This window comes from Rhineura floridana, chromosome 1 (assembly GCF_030035675.1).
Source record: "Rhineura floridana isolate rRhiFlo1 chromosome 1, rRhiFlo1.hap2, whole genome shotgun sequence".
NCBI lineage: Eukaryota > Metazoa > Chordata > Lepidosauria > Squamata > Rhineuridae > Rhineura > Rhineura floridana.
In genome coordinates, this window is record NC_084480.1 from 149,733,629 (window position 1) to 149,754,853 (window position 21,225).

The 21,225-nt window shown below is 43.7% G+C and overlaps 1 protein-coding gene across 4 annotated transcripts in view; it reads left to right on the plus strand.

Annotated features, from left to right (window-relative positions):
• Nucleotides 1-12,226: 12,226 nt before the first annotated feature.
• The window catches only part of CHD4 (chromodomain helicase DNA binding protein 4), a 29,655-nt gene continuing 20,656 nt past the window's right edge, over nucleotides 12,227-21,225 (plus strand). For 2 of the 4 annotated variants that reach the window (XM_061637257.1, XM_061637277.1), the window contains exons 1-10: nucleotides 12,665-12,762; nucleotides 13,826-14,005; nucleotides 16,858-16,985; nucleotides 17,301-17,495; nucleotides 17,899-18,017; nucleotides 18,745-18,986; nucleotides 19,457-19,584; nucleotides 19,737-19,872; nucleotides 20,300-20,481; nucleotides 20,584-20,823. In XM_061637257.1, the coding sequence (XP_061493241.1) occupies nucleotides 13,909-14,005; nucleotides 16,858-16,985; nucleotides 17,301-17,495; nucleotides 17,899-18,017; nucleotides 18,745-18,986; nucleotides 19,457-19,584; nucleotides 19,737-19,872; nucleotides 20,300-20,481; nucleotides 20,584-20,823 (1,467 nt within the window). In that variant the 5' untranslated portion in view covers nucleotides 12,665-12,762; nucleotides 13,826-13,908. Of the gene's footprint in view, nucleotides 12,250-12,664; nucleotides 12,763-13,825; nucleotides 14,006-16,857; nucleotides 16,986-17,300; nucleotides 17,496-17,898; nucleotides 18,018-18,744; nucleotides 18,987-19,456; nucleotides 19,585-19,736; nucleotides 19,873-20,299; nucleotides 20,482-20,583; nucleotides 20,824-21,225 lie in introns of those variants that run through there. The other 2 variants (XM_061637266.1, XM_061637288.1) reach the window with 2 other exon arrangements.

The window sequence follows — 21,225 nt, forward strand, 5'->3', positions numbered from 1 at the left end:
TTCTCCCAAGGTACACAGGAAGTGGATTGGACTGTGAAAGACTGCAAGGTTTTTTGCCTATGAGTGAATTTCCCTGCTTTTTAATCTGGCAGGTAAGAAATAGGATCCTGTCCAAGTTTGCTGAGAATGGATTGATCATTTGCATGCTTATTGAGTTCAATGGGATTTACTCCTATGCAATATTGGTTAGGATAGGAAAAACTGACCATGGGGGAGGAGGAGGAGGAGGGGGAAGGAATGTATTGGAGGAGGGCAAAGGAAGGGGGAGGGGAAGGCAGGTTTGATCATTTTCATGCTTATAGAGTTCAGTGGTATTCACTTCCGTGCAATCATGCTTAAGATAGCTAAAACTGACCATGGGGAAGAGGAAGGGAGGGGGAGGAGGGGCAAAGGCAGGGGATAGGAGGGAGGAGATGGGAGGGTGGGTTTGATCATTTGCATACTTTTTGAGTTCAATGGGATTTATTTCTATGCAACCATGTTTGAAAATGGAAATGGGCTGCCTTCAAGTCAATCCCCACTTATGGCGACCCTTTGAATAGGGTTTTCATGGTAAAAGGTATTCAGAGGTGGTTTCACCATTGCCTTCCTCTGAGGCTGAGAGGCAGTGACCAGCCCAAGGTCGCCCAGTCAGCTTCATGGCTGTGTGGGGATTCGAACCCTGCTCTCCCAGGTCGTAGTCCAACACTGACCCGGGGAAGAGGATGGGGAGGGTTTAATCAAAATAGCACTCCACTAACCTGGGAGTAAGCCCCACTGAACTCAGTGTGATTTACTTCTGAGTAGACATTTTCCTCCTTCCCTTCAAAATCATTGCAAGCATACAGAAGCTCTGCTCCACTTACCTGGGAGTAAGCCCCACTGAACTCAATGGGATTTACTTCTGAGTAGACAATTTTCCTCCTTCCTTCCCTGAAGCTCATTGCTAGCACACACATGCTCTGCTCCACTTACCTGGGAGTAAGTGTCACCGAACTTAGTGAGATTTACTTCTGAGTAGACATTTTACCGCCTTCCTTCCCTCAAGCTCACTGCTAGCACGCAGAAACACCTCTCCATTTACCTGGGAGTAAGCCCCACTGCACTCAATGGGACTTACTTCCGAGTACACTTTTTAAAAATTGCAGAGTCCTTCAAAGCTTCCCCCCCCATTTTTTGACTCTTTCCTTCCCTCAAGCTTGATTGAGCGAGTGGGGAAGGCAGGCAGTAGGAGAGAGCGCGGGTGACCTTGGGCCAGTCACTGCTTCTCAGCCTCAGAGGAAGGCAATGGTAAACCCCCTCTGAATACCGCTTACCATGAAAACCCTATTCATAGGGTCGCCATAAGTTGGGATCAACTTGAAGGCAGTCCAGCACAACAACATGAGCAGACACATAGGCAAACTCCCCTCCTTTTCTCTCCCCCCCCCAACTGTTTCTTCTAAGGGGCTGGAACCCTAATCCTTCTTACCTGGGAATAAGTCCCACCGAACTGAATCGGATTTACTTTAGACTAGGTTTGGGGTTAGGATTGTACTATGAATGTAATCAAATTTAATTTTGTAAAAATCAATTGGGTGTTAGAACAAATTTAACCAGAACTGTCACTAGAAGCTAAAATGATGAAACTGAGTTTATCATACTTTAGACACATAATGAGAAGACATGTTTCACTACAAAAGACAATAATGCTGGGAAAAACAGAAGGGAGTAGAAAAAGAGGAAGGCCAAACAAGAGATGGATTGATTCCATAAAGGAAGCCACAGACCTGAACTTACAAGATCTGAACAGGGTGGTTCATGACAGATGCTCTTGGAGTTCGCTGACTTGAAGGCACATAACAACAAGCCCCATTGAATAAGTGAGATTTACTTCTGAGTAGACATTTTTGGAATTACAGTGCGAGCCCTCAGAATCTTTTCTCCGTTCTCCCAAAACAGCACTCCACTTACCTGGGAGTAAGCCCCACTGAACTCAATGAGATTTACTTCTGAGTAGACAATTTTCCTCCTTCCTTCCCTGAAGCTCACTGCTAGCACACAGAACCTCCACTCCACTTACCTGGGAGTAAGCCCCACTGAACTCAGTATGATTTACTTCTGAGTAGACATTTTACCGCCTGCCTTCCCTCAAGCTCACTGCTAGCACACAAGCACCGCTCCACTTACCTGGGAGTAAACCCCACTGCACTCAATGGGACTTACTTCCGAGTAGACTTTTAAAAAATTGCAGAGTCCTTCAAAGCTCCCCCCCCCATTTTTTGACTCTTTCCCACTCACCTCCATTCTCCTGCTGCTTTCTCCCTCCATTGGCCATTTTGTCTCTTTCTCTTACGTGCTTCCTCACACAAAGCAAGCTCAGCAGAAGGCCAGTGTGAGTCACATGTCTGTTGCCCACCAATCACAGGAGCAGACTTCCCCTGCTTCCTCCAAGTAACTGGAAGTGGAAGGGGAAGGGGAAGGGGAGGGAGAGTGAACAAAAGAACTCTTCTGCGCATGCGGTACGTTATAATACACGGCAATGCATTTTTTAATAAATTAATTAAAAATAAACCATGCCTTTTTTTAATTTAAACCTACTACAGATGAAGTACTGTGTTTGGGGCAAGCTCAGGGATACCTTACAGTCATCTCTGAGTTGTAATCAACGACAACAGATTATGACAATTTCTCAAGAAAAAAGTCCAAACAGCTTCTAGTTTTTCTCTCTCCCATTTTTCATTTTAACCTGTGGATTCTCCATGGGGGGGGGGGGTTGTGTATCACCAAGAAAACTTCCAGAGTTGTAGAGCAGGCGATTCTGAATCCAACAGTATAAGACTTGTAAGTTTTTCTTTTGAATTGGGACTATACAAAGCACCAGAATGGGGTGGGGTGGGTATTTTCATTTAACATGGTAGAACGCGAAAAATCCCTACTGACTATAGTATACTGAGATGCCTGTGTGCCAGTGTGTGCGTTTACCCAAGAAAGCAGGCTTTTACCCTGCATTGAGATCACTGAGACTTAAGACTAGTAAAATAACAAAAGCTACTTTATTTATAGAAATACATGGTAGACAGAAAGGCTAACAAAGTTGGAGGCGCAACGCCCAGGTGTTTCCTCTCTCTCGGACAGTCGAAAAAGAGAAGGGGAAAGGTCAGAAGGAGGAGGGGCAGATAAGCTTCCCTAAGCATATCAATGTAATGTCAGTCAGAGCATCACAGGTAAAGGTAGACAAGCCCAGTCATCGGGATGACCCTAACGCTATTTCCCTTCTGGAACATAAACAAAAGAACAAAACAGGAGTTGCTCTTGACCCACTTCCAACATTATCTCTTTCAGCAAATCATACTGTCTCAGGGCTTCTCTGCACGATAAAAAAGTGGGCCCAACAGCAGTTTATACTTAGCAAGATACATATTGTTAATTCTTTCTCTCTCCCACCCCCATTTTAGAGCATAACAGCTTTAGTTCTTAAATAATGGGACTGGATGAATACATCATGCAGTGGATAGAGCAGAACAATATTGTGGAATCCCCCCCCCATATTAAAAAGATACATGAGTGGGGAACAGTAGTGGTATTGTATCTGAGTTGCTCACAACTAATGAAGTTGTACTTTCCAATAAGTTCTTGTACCACAGTCTTACAACCACATTGGAAAAAACACCATCCCAACAGGCCCAACGCTGGATGGGCAGGCTGGGGATTGCATTTTTCTAGCGATAAAATGCTGGAAGGAAAGTATGGTTTTTGTACAACAAATTACTTTATGAAGGCAAAAATGTTTGCATCTCTTTGCAACAATAGAGTAACAATAACACTTTAATCATGTTATAAAATTATCAACAGAAAAACACAAATATTGTGTATCTGCTAAATGTCCTGTGAATTCACACATTCATTTTGATTGTGACAATTGTGCAACCCTATAGAGTTGAGGTCGATTAATTGATTGATCAATTAGTTAATGGACTAAAACTCACACAATTGATTGATTAGCATTTTAATCATTAATCTATTGCTTAAACTTGCATGTGACTTAAAAGCAGTATTTCTGAAGCATACTTTGTTTTTGCAACAAATGTGTTGTAGCAGGCATAATCCTTGAAGAGGCATTTCCTCTGTATATATAGACAGAAAAAAGGGGATGCCTGTTTTAAGATAGCACTTGCCATCTGCAGTTTTTTTAAACTAATTGTATAACAAATTATCTATATATAGATATAGATATGATACACACAAACACGTATATATAGTAGTCCAATTAATAATTGATACAATGCTTACATCCCATAATGTGTCTGCCTTGCAACTATTTCATAATACTGTAAGCAAAACCCGATTCAGCATAAGTTACTAGGACAGGCTGTTATGGGGGCATTCTAGGTCTGTGCATTTGCATTAATGAGCTTTAGTCAAGAATCATACCCACTGTCTGGATATGCAGTTATCGGTGTTGGTAAAGCAATGCTCTGTTATTTTGTGAATGTGGGAGTGCATTTAAATGCATATATAAGATGCATACCCTCCTGAGTTAAAACAGATTAACTGCTAGAGGTGTGTGTGTGTGGGGGGTAGCTCTGAAGAACTATACTGTATATGAAGAACTATACTGTATAGTGGATCTCCAGTATTTCTCCAAAAGGCAAAACAAGGTTAGTGGACAGTGGTTTAACAGGGACAGGTACTAGAAAACAGAGACAATCCTTGGTAAAAAGGGACAGTGGAGTATATGCCACTCACAGAGCAATCCTGTGTAGGAATTACTCCTAGTTAGGTAGGACTTATTCCTAATGAAATATGCATAGGATTGCAGCTTCAGATATCTAAAAGTATGAGAGAGCTGTGAAGTCTGGAGAAGTTTACTGCGTGTGAAAACAACCAACTTGTAGTACTTTAAAGGCTGATTAATTAATTGTGACAGGAGCTTTCATAGGCTGGAGCCTATTTCTACTGGTCTGTGGACAGTGAAGATGCTGGGTATGATGTGTGTAAAAGTGAAGCCAGTACTACAACAAATATCTATCTATCTATCTATCTATCTATCTATCTATCTATCTATCTATCTATCTATCTATCTATCTATCTATCTATCTATCTATCTATCTATCTATCTATAAGGAGATGCTGAGCACTGAACTTGACCTATGGTTCCTTCCATCCAGACCATTATTATGAATGTGCTCTTTGCACTGAAACATTATAAGAGGCCACCGTGGTGGCCTATTTGGACCTCACCTTGCTATCTCTCTCAGTGGTAGTGACATCTGTGCCTCTCAGAGGGTATTGCTGCTACTAGGAAGATAGAGGGAGCAAGACAGAGCAAATTCTGTAGCTGCTGTCTCTTGCACTGGTCTCTCGTACTGGCGTACACAGACTGGATAGAGTCACTGTGTAGATAGTGTCGTAGAATTTAGTCACTAGGTGGCATTGGACTTAGTTGTATCTGGGTGGAGTCAGAGACAATAAAACACCCTTTGCCAATCTGGAGCCTTCCAGATGTTTTGGATTCCAACTCCCATCAAGCCAGTCACTATGGCCATGATGGGTATCAGATTGGCAAAGGCTGCAATAAAGTTATTGTCCAGCTGCCTGACTGGTGTGTTCTCTAAGCCTTCCATGACAGCTACGCAGGCCTTTTTTGGCCATAATTCTAATGAGTTTAAATCAGTTTGCAATCTTCCTTCTGTCTTTGCTCTTTGAGCCAGTTTAGGTTTTCCAAATCCAGACCCTGAGAAGGCCCTTACGCTTATATGGGATGCATAGTAGTAAACTAACACCAAGCCTGTTGTGCCACACCATCATCTTATATGAACTGATGGTATACTTGGATTGTTTCCACATTAGTCCTATTCTCTGGAACTGCCATCCTTGCTCACTCACTTTTTATAGAGACGCAAGTGAGGGTCTGTTAATCACCAACTGCAGTGGCATAGTGGAGAGGGAACACAGCGAGGCAAAGAGCTGGAGTAATGATGTCATCTGCCATAAATGAAAAGCTCTGGCAAGTGAATGCCAAGATAACACAGACTTCTGTTCCTTTTCTTTGATGGAGTTTCTACTTTATGCTAGCAGTTTTAAACAGTAGCACTTTGCAAGATTGGGTCTTGCATTTCTAATTAAAAGCTAAATGTTAACTTTCAATTTTCTGAAGATCTTTGGTTAAAGCTCAGTGTGTTTTGCAAGTTTAACCTATACAGGAAGAAATACATACCACTGAGGTCAATGGAGCTTTCTTTCAGGTAACTATGCATGGGACTGCAATCATTTTATTTAAAAAAAAATCTATAAAAAAATTCCTTTGTGAAATATGTTCTTAATTTTTGTAGTAAAAATTCTCTGTACAGCTGCCTGCATTTTTGGATTCTCCTTAGGAGTAGCTAGTGGGCTATCAAGATGAGCTCCTGAACTTCAAAAGTTACCACTGACAAATTTATGGAGGATCAGGCTATCAGTGGCTTCTAGCCGCAATGCCTATGTCCTATATCTACTGTTGGGAGGCAGTATACCTCAGAATGCCAATTGCCGGGAATCATAAGTGGAGAGAGTGTTGTCGCACTCATGTGCTGCATGTAGGCTCGCCATAGGCATCTGGTCGGCCACTGTGAGAACAGGATGCTGGACTAGATGGCTCATTTGCCAGGCAGGAAAAGGGAGGCATTGGGACAAGCAATAAAGGAATCCACAAATGCCGTCTTACTGCAGCCAACCCCATTAGCTCAATGTATATACCAAACACATTGTCCTCCACCAGCTGCCAGACCTAGCCATATATACCAGGACTGAGAGTCCCATCCTGAGGCTAGCTGTGGCACAGTGGGGCAGGGAAAAGATTCCTAGATGGCAAACTCTATTAGCAAAGAAACAACACCAGTTAAAAAAGTAAATGCTTTTATGAAACAGCATGAGAGAGACAGAGATTTCTAGAAGCAAGACCGATTAATAGGTTGCCCAAGAGTGTCTTGTCCCAGCAGATCTCGTGTCCTCAAAAGTTCCATGAAACGCAGCAGAGTTCCATCATTATGCTGGATGGGTTCAACAATATGTATTGTATGTCCAGCAGATTGCAGAAGGGACAGGACCCACTATAACATGAAGATTGTCAATTCCACAGAGGAATAGCTGGAATAGCTGGAATCACACTGGTCACTGAGAAGTCCTTACCAATGAACTTGTTGAAGGGCTAGCTGTGGAGAGCCAAGAGAGAGATACGGACATTAATGACTAAAGGTCAGCAGTTGCACCCAGTCTCTGGGTCAGATATTCAATACTGACTGAGAAGCAGTGCCACCACTCCTCATGCCCTTGCCTCAGCCTCCCCTCCTCCTGTTAGGCAAGAGAATATAGTGATTGAGGCAGTACTACTTAACCCTTTCTCCATAGGGAGTTGCAGCGCACATCTGTGTGTGCAGTGACTGTTTGGTCTGCTCCTGGTAGCTGGGCTCTCCTCCTCCTGCAAGGCAAAAGTGATCATGAGTTTTTGGCCAGCAGTAGCAATGGTTGGAGTTCAGTACCTCACATTTGCCAATAGAAAGCTTACTGGCATGTGAGTGTGCATGGTCACTTGCCCCCTTCCCCATTCTGCATACTTACCCTTCTGCTGACTGTGTGGAAGATGCTGCTTCTAGCTTTAGAGGGAATGAGTGATATGGGAGGCACTTGCAGTGATTACACTTAGAGGTATTAGAGTACTCCTCCTCCTTTGCTTATTTTTGCAGCCTGCTTTGTCCTAGAGCATCCTCAGTTGTAGGAGTGGAGTGGGAGTTGTGAATGGGTGCTTTTGTAGGGAATCCTGAAGCAGATAACCTGGAAGGGTTCTGGGAAAACAACTGTTCCTTATTTGCTCTTCCTATAGTTGTCCTGGGATCTTTGTGCAAAGTGCTCCCTTATTTTGCAAAGGGCCCTTTCTTCATTAGTTCCCATCACCAAGCTTTCCTCTTGTATAAAGTGTGCACAACATAAGGCCAGACATAGCCCCAAGTATCACACCCCTTTATTTAACTAATGAGTCCCCTGCCAGGGTTTTATGTGTTGATGTCCTGTGTTTGGTTGCAGTTAGTCAGAATCCAATATTTCATTGCAGCAGTGTAGGCAGAGCAGGAGGAGATGGCGGAGGGGGTCAGCAGTTTATTTTTGCTCTCCGTTGGGTTCAACAGGACTGTTTTGATTTACATCTTTTTTGCTAGCATAATGCCAAGAGTATAGTCTGAGACAGGTTAAGATTTTGATTAAGCCCACTCCTCCTTGACATTACCCAGATGCCACATATTTCTGCTCCTCAGCCTAGAGATGTGAAGGCCCAGGAAAAAAACTGGAAAAATTAGGGGAAAGAGACAGTTTTTTAAAAATAATTCTGGGAAAAAACCTGTAAAATTCAGAAAAACTGGGGGGGGACTGTTTTTGTCCCCATTTTTCTGTCCACCCTCCCCCCCAACCTTCACATCTCTACCTCCACCACTGCGCTCGACGTCCAAGGCCCTTCTCCGGGTCCCAACTCACAGAGAGGCCCGGAGAACAGTAACTAGATCTAGGGCCTTTTCAGTGGTGGCCCCCGAACTATGGAATGCCCTCCCAGATGAGATACGCCTGGCGCCTTCTTTGTTATCTTTTCAGCGCCAGGTAAAAACCTACCTCTTCGCCCAGGCATTTTAAGCTTTATTTTATTTCAATTTTAAACTTAAATTGCAATTGTAATTTTATCTTAATTGTTATTCTAATCTTGTTCTTAAATATGTTCTTATAATTGTATAGTGCAATCCACACTTGCTTGTATTTTAAATGTGTTTTATCTTGTTGTACACCGCCCTGAGAGCTTGTTGCTATAGGGTGGTCTAGAAATGTAATTAAATAAATAAATAATAAATAAATAAATAATAGAGTTTCATCAGTGATGGGGATACACCGGCATAACTTTGACATTGTCTGTTTTTATGATGTTTTATAGTGTTTTTAGTGTTTCTGTTTCCCGCCCTAGGCTCCTACTGGGAAGAAGGGTGGGATACAAATTGGTTAGACAGACAGACAGACAGACAGACAGACAGACAGACAGACAGATAGATAGATAGATAGATAGATAGATAGATAGATAGATAGATAGATAGATAGATAGATAGATAGATAGATAGATAGATAGATAGATAGATAGATAGATAGATAGATAGATATCAGGTTCCTAATGGTGGCACGTCTCCAAGATCTGCTGAGGAATGAAACTTAAACAAATCCTAAGCCCTTCCAGTCTGGATAATTTAAGCAGTGACCTCCAGTAGCATCTGTTATAAACCATCCCGTTGAGATTGTGTAAATTCAGGTCTGTGGCTTCCTTTATGGAATCAATCCATCTCTTGTTTGGCTTTCCTCTTTTTCTACTTCTTTCTGTTTTTCCCAGCATTATTCTCTTTTCTCGTGAATCATGTCTTCTCATTATGTGTCCAAAGTATGATAACTTCAGTTTCATCATCTTAGCTTCTAGTGATAGTTCTGGTTTAATTTGTTCTGACACCCAATTATTTGTTTTTTTTACAGTCCATGGTATGCGCAAAGCTCTCTTCCAACACCACATTTCAAATGAGTTGATTTTTCTCTTATTCACTTTTTTCACTGTCCAACTTTCACATCCATTCATAGAGACCGGGAATAACACGGTCAGAGCCCTAAATGCAATAATACAGCCACTAGTACGTAGGGACAAAAGAACTGTTACAATAGTTATTGTATAGAAATAGAAGAGGACAATAAAAATGGTAGAACAAGAGCCCTATTCCACAAGATTAGAGAAATTAAAGTGAAATTCAAACCAAGAGTAGGGATGTTGAATAATCAACAGGGGAACACACTGACTGACAGAGATGAAATAAAAGGAAGATGGAAGCAATACACTGAAGAACTATAGAAAATGATGCAAGGATGACAGATTCATTCACGGAGGAACCGATGAAGAACCAGAAATTTTAGAATGTGAGGTGAAAGCTGCTATGACGAATACTAGTCAGTTAAAATAAATACCTAACCATAACAGTGAAACTATGTCTTATCTCATAAACTCCGCTGGTATTAATGGAATTCACAAGCTCCTGAATGATATCAATATTTCTATAGAAATTTTGATCTGTGCTCATAAAGGCTGTTACTGGAGGCCAATCCTGTCTCTTATGCTTGTACTCCTCTTCCCTCCCTTCCCCTGCCCCATATATGGATTGTTTTTAAGAAAATGTAACATGCTACTTACACTGATTCTTATGTCTGTGGACTATGTCAAATGTAATAAGATGTGTGTTATGTCTGTGGACTATGTCAAATGTAATATTAGGTTGTATTCAATGTATGCAAAGATGCATTAGTGCAAGGATTTCTTCTTGTGCAACGGAATGTGTTCTCTCTCTCCCCCCCCCCAATCTGTTCTGGGGTTTCCCCCATCCTTCTGGAGCAGATATGGGGACAGTGCAGGGCATGTGGAGGGGGAGTGAAGAGGGGTGAAATCCTGTTGTGTTAGTTCAAATCCTTGCACTAGCACAACTATTTAGTTACATGACTGCCCATTCACTATACTTTTTCTAATATCCACTATTTTTACTGAATTCCTGTTTTTATACCATTTTACTATTTTAATGGTGTATCTCTTTTATGATAATACTTTATTGTTTTCATGTTGTAGTTTTTTTTACTGCTTAGAGATTTTTAAATATTAAGTGGTTTAGAAATGCTTTTAAATAAATAAAATAATAAATATGTATCCATCCTTTATAAGGATGGCTACATTGTGGATCATGTGTTCAAAAAGAAGAAGAGGTGGATCATAATAATTAAGAAGATTGTGTGCCTTTAAATTAGGGGATGGACAGATATAATCTTCATAGATGCAGTCTACTAAACCTGCTGCACAGCTTCCATTAATGTCAATACAGCTTGCATAGCAATAGTGGAGATCCTGGTGGGTTGCTTTCCATTCATATTAAGGACCACATTAAGGTCAGTATGTTGATAGCATTAAAATTATAGATTGGGCACATGTTCAGCTGCAGATAAGATAGCTTTAAGGAATGTTAAGTTCAGAAACTGGGTTTCCTGCATTGTCAAGAGGTTGGACTAGATGACCTTTGAGGTACTTTCCAATTATATGATTTTATTATATTTTAACAGATGATATGGATACCTGAGAACAAGTGGCTATAAAATTGTATATTTGTAAAATGATACTAGTATTATGGGATGTGCTACGTATACGTATAGATAATATATCAACACTTTTTATTTTGTGATGGCAGTCCTATGTTTTAAAACTGAAGTGGGCTGAATTTTCAGAGATCTAGGTGTATAAAAAAGGAGTGGAAAGAATAATTTTTAGGAGAAGCTCATGTATGTGATCCTCACTGAAGTTCATGTTAGTACAATGAGATTATTTGTGATCCACAATGTAGCCATCCTTATAAAGGATGGATACATATTTATTATGTATTATTTGTTATCTCATACATATTTGGGAATACCATGCTATATACTCCTGTGCTGTCAATCTGTGTGAGGGCTGTGTGGAATTGTAGAGAGGTGAAGTCTGCTTAGAGGCCTTGTAATCAGACTATGAGGGTCTGACTTCTAACGTCTGTATTGGAGTGTATGAAAGATTATGGGATGTGCAGAGTCTGTATCATCTGAAGGAAGAATAGAGAATCCTGGCAGACTTTACCAGACTATTATGGGATGTGCCATTGGCCCTGTGCCCCCAGTGGTTATTATGGTCTGTGCACTTCAATGGGGGATGGGGTACCTTTATAATATCCATGCCAAATGTTTTCTTAGGGTGTAGCTTAAGGAGATGATGACCTGGAGGGTCACTGGGTGTTGTGCGCTGCTTAGCAGGGTCCTCTCTTCATTCTGTTTTGTCTGGACTAGGGAAGAACAGTGTGACGGTGATTATTATGGGTTGTGTGAAGGGGGGGGGAGAGAGAGAAATGCAGTAAGTGCAAGCATTGTAGGCTGTGGCGAAGAGTTGCTGACAGTATTATGGGATATCTCACTGGACGGGGACTATTATGGGATGTTTGTCTGAGGGGGGAGGAAAGAGGTGGAAATGGTTAATATTATGGGATGTCTTGGATGTGACTATTATGGGATGCCATGGGGCTCTTATGGAATATTTCAGTGAGGCAGGGTTAGATGGAAAGGGAGGAGTGCTTGTTATAGGATGCCAGACTTGGCAACGGGTGTGATTATTATGGGATATGTCAGTGAGTGAGTGATGGGGGAGATTATTGTGGGTTGTTGGAAGAGCAAGGGAAGGGGAAGAGGGTAGGTAGCAACTATTATGGGATGCTCAGGGCAGTGAGACGGGGGAGGAGGGGGAGAGAAAGGAGAGAATGTGATTATTATGGGATACCTCGATGGGGGAAGGGTGACTATTGTGGTATGTATGAGTAAGGGCGAGTATTATGGGATGTTTCCGGATGGGGGGAGAGTGTATTACTGGACGGTCCCCCGCAAGGACTATTATGGGATGTTTTGGAAGGGGGGAGGAGAGTGATTATTATGGGATGCAGGGCTGGGCTGGGCTCTGAGCGGGGAGTTTTGTGGACAGGGAAGTATTATGGGATGGCTCAGTTGAGGGGGGGGGTTACTGAGGTGACGGAGGTGGGACCGTCGCCAAGGTACCGGGGCATATTATGGGATGGAGGCGGGAGTGTGGGGGAGAGGGGAGGGGCTTGGCTGGGCCTTTTTTTTCCCCTTTAAGAGGCGGCGCTGGAGCCGGAGCCATTTTCCCTTCAGCGGCGTCGAGAAATAAGAAGCCGGGGCGCCCTGAGTCGGGTGAGGGCGGGATGGGGGCGAAAGCCCCATAGATATTGGGGTGGTGGGAAGAAGGAGGACGGTTCCCCAGGTTCTGTGCTGCACCAATAGCTCCCCCCCTGCCCAGGGACAACCCGCCTAAGGGAGGCGGAGTGCCCCACCTCGCCAGCCCCCCCCGTAGCCTCTTCTGCTGGGACGAAAAGGGGGGTCTCTGCCGTTTGGGGGCTCGGGAATGTTGCCCCCCTCTTGATCACTCCCTGATCCAGAGCCTAACACACGTGTTAGGAGGGCGCCTTGTGGGTATTATCTGTTTAGCTGCTCCTCCTTTCTCTATTTTCTCTCTCCTCCACCCCATCTCGAATAAGGGAGGAGACCTCTTCGCCCGCCGCCCCCCATCTCCCAAAGATCGACCGGTGTCCCCAATTTCTTGGCCATGCCCTCAAGAATGGCCATTCTGCCCGCCCCCGATGCTCTTAGAGTTGCGGTCTTTTTCTCTTCTCTGTCGCCCCCCCCCTGCCCCCATTGCTAGGAGTGGGACGGGTCAGACAAGTTTCTCCGCTTTCCTTTAAGCGCCCCTGCCTTTTGTTTTTTGTTTTGTTAAAACTAATTTTCCAGAATATTGATAATATGCTTCATCTGGCACTGGACATTCTGGTCACAAATAAAGTATGAAGGAGAAACTCTTAGATTGCCCATAATGTAAACATGGTAGTTTTAGCAAGAGGGGAACGGTCAAGAGGTAGGTTTAGAATTCCTTGAAAGGTATTTGGGGTGGTGATGGGTTGTTTCAGGCTTTGTTTCACCAAGGAATTCTGTCTGTCTAAACTACAGGTTGAACAGAACTGGAAATCCCAAAGTTGATGTTCCAGTCAATCTGCTTACAATGGGACAGTGACTCGCACTAATTTGGCATTAGCCTGAAGGCCATCTTAGTTGGGTGCTTGGGCCAGGTTGCTAGTTAACTGCTTGGCCCTCCCTGGTGCTGCCTTTCTCCAGGGTGCCCTACAGAGAGTCAAATGTTTTTGGCTCTTTATTATAACAAGGCTGTGACTTTAAGCCCTCTTATGCTTCTCTCTTCCTACAGCACGTTGCTGGCATTAGCAGCAAGGAGGTGCCAAGATAGCAAGAGCTGCTTGAGGCCCAGGATTGCCCTCTGAATCAGAGGACATGGCGTCGGGCATGGGATCCCCATCGCCATGCTCAGCTGGCAGCGATGAGGAGGAGATGGAGATCCTGCTGAACAACAGCATCCACCAACACCAAGGTATGCATACCAGCTAGCATAATAGAATTGACTTCATTTTGGGTTTTTTTTGATGGCTTTTCTTTGAACCAAAAGAGTTCTCTTTTGTTGTATGTTTTGAACCAGTAATGACATATTCTTCCAATTCCTCTTTTACCGGGGGAGGGGGGTCTGAAACACTGGCCTTAATCCAAGGACATGGGTTAATGGGTTTGACCTGGAGGTAGTATCTTGCCCTGTGTTCAGTCTTTGATGCATTCTGATAGCTATGCTATGTAGTCATTATAAAAGAACTTGGTAGTTAGGATCTGAGGCTGGGGAAAAGAACAAAAATTGTTTTGAACTTTTTACTTGGGCTGTAGATTAATCATTGACTGCTATTGCTGCTGATGTTTTAGATGTCTTATTTGCTTGTCTCTTTCCATTGCTTCTGCTGAATTCTCCTCCTCCCTGGAGAGGGCTTCCTGTAAAATGTAGCTTGTCATACTAGCTTTGTTTTTGAATGAATATGAGTAGTGGCTGCAAAAAGACATTGCACAAGGGAAAGTTCTGTTTACTAGGAGCTCCTATGTGTATGTGATAGAAAGCATCTCGCTCCTTATTATTGCATCCTTTTTCTAAACGTGTGATGGAGTTCATTTGGGGGACTTATGAGGGCAAGGAGAACCTTGCAAGTGGATCAACAAGAATTGAGGATGGAAGGCATGAGTGATGAATTCTTATCAGGCACAAATTTCATCCAGGCTGCTTTGAAAGGAAATATGAGATGGGAGAGTACCTGGCTTTCTTTCTCTTGCCCACTTGAGAGCTCAAATATGTCCAAAGTGATCTGTGCCCTGGGCTGTCTCATGACCCACTTTTCTTCCCAGCCACACCCATGGTAGCTTACTTCACAGCTGCTCACATTAGTGCTGTTTTTTGGGTTGAATGTGGCCTGCACCATGAGATGGCAAGATGTGAGCAATACATAGAAGTTTTCAGAAGAATTGTATTTGAGTGCAGTTGTATGAAGTTTCCATCTATTGATTTGGGTTGAGGGCAAGTGGATCCTAGGAATATGATGGGAGTTTCCTGGCTTCTGAAGTGCTTGTCGCACCTTGACCAATTGAGAGCTATATCACCTTGTTACCTCCAGTTTGCAGACTGTTCTTTCTGTCTCTCAAAGTTCAGGAGAGATAGGGATTGTGTGTATTTGAGTTCACAGGCCAAAGAGGGAAATGGCTCTCTCTTGGAGTACCGTTGCTGGATGTTAGAAGGCCTAGAGAAAGAGGTAGAGGTGATGTTTTGGTCCAGAGGGTTTGGGAAACTGCTCCTGACTGAAGTGCATGGGGAAGGTAGAAAGATGGGAAAGTCATGATGGAAAAAATACTTCTGACACAGGATATATTTGCTGGTTTGGGAATGCAGGACTCCACCCTGCGCAGTTTCCCCTCTGCTCCTTGTCCTTCGATTGCAGCAACTGCTGTGACCTGTAGCTTCCCCCATCCTGCCCAGTGCTTGTGGTTAGGAGGCCATTTTCCCTTGGAGGGAGAGCTTGTGACTCTGGCTGCGTGTAATGGGCGGGGGTGGCTGATGAGGGGGGAGGGGAGGGAGAATGCCTGGTTACTGTGGATCCTGTCACAAAGGAAGCTGCCGGCTGGCTGTGCCCCTCTGGGCTTTGGGAGGTGGGGGGTTGGAAGAACAGATGGGAGTGTGGTCTGTCGGGTTAAGGAGTGACAGTGACGTGCTGTGTGTGCACGCGCATGCACGCACATGAGAGGGGATGAGTTAAAGCTTGCATTTGCATAGAGAGGAGGAGATTTGTGAGTTGAAAGAGGATTGGCACCTGGGCATGCACCTTACTGCTCACAACCTCCATTTCAATCTAGGTAAGATGGAAGAGTCAAAACTGCTTCCTGTTGAGTTTGCTGTAACCTGTAAAGGTTTCTTCAGGGGATTCTGAGAAATGGGGGAGAGAGTGCTTGTTGTACCCTGATCATTTTTAGCAGATGTGTCTGAGGTTTTTTTCTTGCTTGTAGATGTATATTTTTCATTTGCGAGGGGCATGTTAAGGGATGGAGGAGTCAGTGCATTGCTGTTTAATTGTATTTATAAGGCAGAACTGGCAATCCCACCCCATATACACGGTCTGCCTAGTAAACGTCGCAAGACGTCACCCTAAGAGTCGGAAACGACTCGCACTATAAGTGCGGGGACACCTTTACCTTTTTTTACTATTCCTATTCTTTATTTGCTGTGTTGCTGGACTAAAAAAATGCCTTCCATGTGGAGCAACTTCACTAGGCAAGTAGTGGAGGAAGATGCACGAAGCCAGTTAGTTGATGATATGGCAGTAGTTTTTCAAACTATGGGGTGAGCCCCCCTTGTGTGTGCAGGACACCTGAAGGGCAGATACAAAGTCCCAGAGATGAAAAAGATCCTGAGGCAGGTGGTGCCTTGACATCTAGGTTGGTTTGAATGCCCCTGAGCAAGGGACCCTCTCTGAGTTGCATTAGGTTTGTAGGGATTACTCCTTTCCTTGCTGCCCTATTATCCCATTCTGATTTGGGAAGAAACTAACGTAGGAAGAGCTGTTTTATTTCAATCAGTGCTTTCTGTATGTGGTTTTAGGAGAGGATCAGAGATACCTTGTTCTTTTTAATCTGTTGATCCCAGTTTTGGACTAGTGCTCCAGTCCATAGTTCTGCTATTGCATTTAAAGGAGGTTGCACACAAGAATCTCACTCAGGGAAAAACCATCGTATCGGGGGTGGGGGGTGGGGATGGGGAGCATAAGGTAGGAGTAAAAAATGGCCCCAGTTCAAAAAGTTGTGAGAAGTGATGCTCTCCATTTGTGAGTTCTTATCCCCTGCTGCCTTTATACCTTGCTTCAGAGCCTGAAGAAGAGCCAGAGGAAGAGCTGTTATCAGAGGCAGAGATACCAAAAATCAAGAAGAAGAAGAAGCCCAAGAAGCTGAAGGAACCTAAAGTACCCAAGCTTAGTAAGCGCCAGAAAAAAGAGGTAAGGAATAGAGTAGGACTTGTGGCTGATGGGAGGATGAGGAAGAGAAAACCTGCTTAATGTGCCGATGACTCTGCGTGTTCATTTCATTAGGCCAGCCTTTCCCAACCAGTGTGCCTCCAGATGTTGGACCACAATCCCCATCTTTCCTGACCATTGGCAATGCTGGCTGAGGCTGATGGGAGTTGTGGTCCAACAACATCTGGAGGCACACTGGTTGGGAAAGGCTGCATTAGGGTCTGGCATCCTTTTGGAAACAACACTGTTCTGGTGCTGATTAATGTGGCTTAATTCTTTCCTTCTCCTCCATCCCAGCTTGGAGACAGCTCTGGCGAAGGAAATGAGTTTGTGGAGGAGGAAGAGGAGGTGCTGCTGCGCTCAGACAGTGAGGGAAGTGACTATACCCCCGGTAAAAAGAAGAAGAAGAAACTTGGGCCTAAGAAGGAGAAGAAGAGCAAAGCCAAGCGCAAGGAGGAGGAGGAGGAGGAGGATGAAGATGATGACTCCAAGGTGAGAAGGGAAACTTCTCAGATGTCCCACTAGTAGAATTGGAAGGGGCCTATAAGGCCATTGAGTCCAACATGAACAAGTGAGCCCACTGCTCCCATAATGCTTCCCCAGCTCCTCTTCTTTGCTTCTGAACCCTATTTTTGGTGCGGTGGTTGGATGGGCAAAACACAAGGTGCTGCTAAAAGAGGGTGAAATTTTTCTTGTGGCCTAAAGGAATGCCTTATCCTCCTTTTGTAGGGTTGGGGTGTGTGTCTCATGTTTGTCTTCCTTTTGTCCAGTCCTCTTATAAACTTCCTGCTGATCCTGTTTTTCTTTTACTAGTTTCCTGCTCAGGACAGGAAAGTGTCTCCTTGTTGAGACTATTGTCTCCTTGTTTAGCTACCTTTTCTGTTGCTTTCTCCAGGAACCTAAGTCTTCTGCCCAGCTTCTAGAGGACTGGGGCATGGAGGATATTGATCATGTCTTCACAGAGGAGGATTATCGCACTCTTACCAATTACAAGGCTTTTAGCCAGTTTGTCAGGTGCATCATTCTGTCTTTTTATATCTTGGGAATACAGGGTAGGAAAGATTAATAACCTGGGAGATGCTATGATATTGAATTGAAGCGTATGATCTGAAAGTCTCACTTCAGTTGTTCCTTGAATGGCAACTAGACATGCTACTGTTTCTCTGTCTTGGTACCTCATCTTAGTAGGAAACAATACTACCTGTCTTACAGGATTGTCGTAAGAATGCCGCTCTAGGCTCCTACTGGGAGGAAGGGTGGGATATAAATCTAATAAATTATTGAGGTAATGTATGTGAATTACTATGAAAGGTATAGGGAAAATACTATATAAATTATCATAGTATGCAATACTTGAGTGCTACAGAATTAATAGATTACCCTAGGAAATTGGTTAGGGTGCAGTTCTAACCCTACTTAACTAGAAATAAGCCTCAGTGAATTCAGCAGGACTTCTGAATAGACATTGTTAGGATTGTGCTGTTAGTTATTACTCATAAAAGGATGAAAGGCTAAAATAGGGTTACTTAAGTAATTGACCACAATTACTTAAGAAGAAGAATCGGTAGAGTTTTAGGAATATTCCTAGCTTTTCTTATGCTAACAATGTTCTTTTCCCTATGTTGATTGGCTTCAGAAGGAAATGGAGTGGCTAATAATGTTGAGAAATGGTTGTAAAGTTTGAGCTTCCTGAAGTCCACATTGTCCAGCAATGCTCTTTTATTTCTCTTCCCCCACACAGGCCGCTTATCGCTGCCAAGAATCCAAAAATTGCTGTCTCAAAAATGATGATGGTACTGGGGGCTAAGTGGAGAGAGTTCAGCACAAACAACCCCTTCAAGGGGAGCTCTGGGGCATCAGTGGCAGCGGCTGCAGCTGCTGCTGTGGCTGTGGTGGAGAGCATGGTGGCTAACGTGGATGCAGTTCTTCCTCAGCCTCCAGTTGAAGTCCCACTTCGGAAGGCAAAGACCAAGGAAGGCAAAGGTGATCATAGAGGGTTGCCATGATAGTGGGGAGGGGGGTGTTTTCATAAACACTTCACCTTATTCTAAGCAACTGTGATAAACTGTAGTGCTAAGCATGCTTCAAGTCACTTCCGGAAATATCTTAAAAGGTCTTTGGCAAAACCCTTGCCTTGTGTTCCCTTTTAAAACACAGAGCTCAGCTAGCATCTAGATACAGTAGGGCCCCACTCATACGGCAGGTTACGTTCCAGGCTCCTGCCGAAAAGCGGAAACCGCCGGAAAGTGGGGCCCTACTGTATTCCAGCTGCTGCACTCCAGCTGACAGCGATCAGCTGTAGTGCACAATCAGCTGTAGTGCGGGGAGCTCGTGCGCTACAGCTGATTGCCCCACTGGTACCACAATATTAGCAGAACGCCGAAAAGCAGGGCACCGAAAAGCGGGGCCCTACTGTACTACATAATAATGTCACCCGATGGTCTGTCTCTTAGGTCCCAATGCCCGGAAAAAACCCAAGCCCAGTCCTCGTGTTCCTGACATCAAAAAACCCAAAACCAAGAAGGTGGCACCCTTGAAAATCAAGCTGGGAGGATTTGGCTCCAAACGTAAAAGATCATCTGTGAGTTTTTCTTTTTCTGGTAAGAGGGTGGGAATTTTCTGCAGGATATGGTTGTGTGTCTGTGTGTGTGTGTGTACTGGGGGGATCTTAACAGGACTTCTCATTAGATCACAGAGACCATTTTTATGTTCGTTTATTTTTTTTTTCCTCAGAGTGAGGATGATGACTTGGATGTTGAGTCAGACTTTGATGATGCAAGCATCAACAGTTACTCTGTGTCAGATGGCTCTACCAGTCGCAGTAGCCGGAGCCGCAAGAAACTTAAAGCAGGAAAGAGGAAAAAGAAAGGTACTGAATTCTGCTCAGCTCAGAAGGGAGCTGTGTGGAATGTGTGGGGCAGGCATTTAATGATTCAGTTATTCCAAGTGTCTGAGTGGGATGCTGGGATCAAATGTATAAAATATTTGCTATTGTGAACTCTGGGAGGAAGTAAATTGAAAGACTGGGTTTTTCAAAGGGACAAGACCTTCATTGAGGAAATCTTGTGTGTATTGGGTCTTTTTATTGTATGCAATAGCCATTTTTCTGCTCTGACCCTTGGGATTCAATAATGGTATCTAGACTGCTCTCTCTGCAGCTGTGTAGTTATGTGAATTGTAAATCTTTTCTATATAGATACTCCAGCCTCATGCCATAGAGCAGTATCCTCCTAGTTGCTTGAACATGCTGCTTGCATAACTGTTTAAAAGCTTTCTCCACTATCCTGCTCTGCTAGGAGAAGAGGATTCTGCTGCAACTGTTGATGGCTACGAAACGGACCACCAGGACTACTGTGAGGTGTGCCAACAGGGGGGAGAGATCATCCTGTGTGACACTTGCCCTCGTGCCTATCACATGGTTTGTCTGGATCCAGATATGGAGAAAGCGCCAGAGGGCAAGTGGAGTTGCCCGCACTGTGTGAGTTTTGGGTTCTCAGCTAGAGGCCTGGGAAGGTAGCGTTAGGAAGATTCCCTGTTGGGACCATCAGCACATTGGTCTAACAGTTTCCCTCTCCTATAGGAGAAAGAGGGTATCCAATGGGAGGCTAAAGAAGATAACTCTGAGGGTGAAGAGATCATGGAGGATGCTGTGGGGGATGCAGAGGAGGAGGATGATCACCACATGGAGTTTTGCCGTGTCTGCAAAGATGGAGGAGAGCTTCTTTGCTGTGATGCCTGTCCTTCTTCTTACCACATCCACTGTTTGAATCCACCTTTGCCAGAGATTCCCAATGGAGAATGGCTTTGCCCACGCTGTACCGTGAGTGCTTGTGCTGTTTCACAAATTGGAAATGTAAGCTAAGTTTGTGGGATTCCCATGAGTGAGATAGTATTTGAACCTAGATGGCTCAAGTTGAGATCCTGCTCTAAAAAATATTTGACTATAAGTTTGAAACACTCACTCTGGGCAGATTAAATATTTGTGATTGAAAATGAGCTAGTACTGTGTTCATTTGCCGCTATAGAAGTCAGTTTTTGCCAAATAATTAAAAACAACTGGAAAAGTGGTTGTTTTTTCATTAATCTTGAAAGGAGCTTGAATTTAAGGTCCAAAATATATAGTCTTTAGGAACAATACTGTATACACATGAGCTGAGCTTGCCTTTCTGACACTGAAGCTGATAAACAAAGCAGCTGGAAATGTCAGCAAAATGGTGTGCAG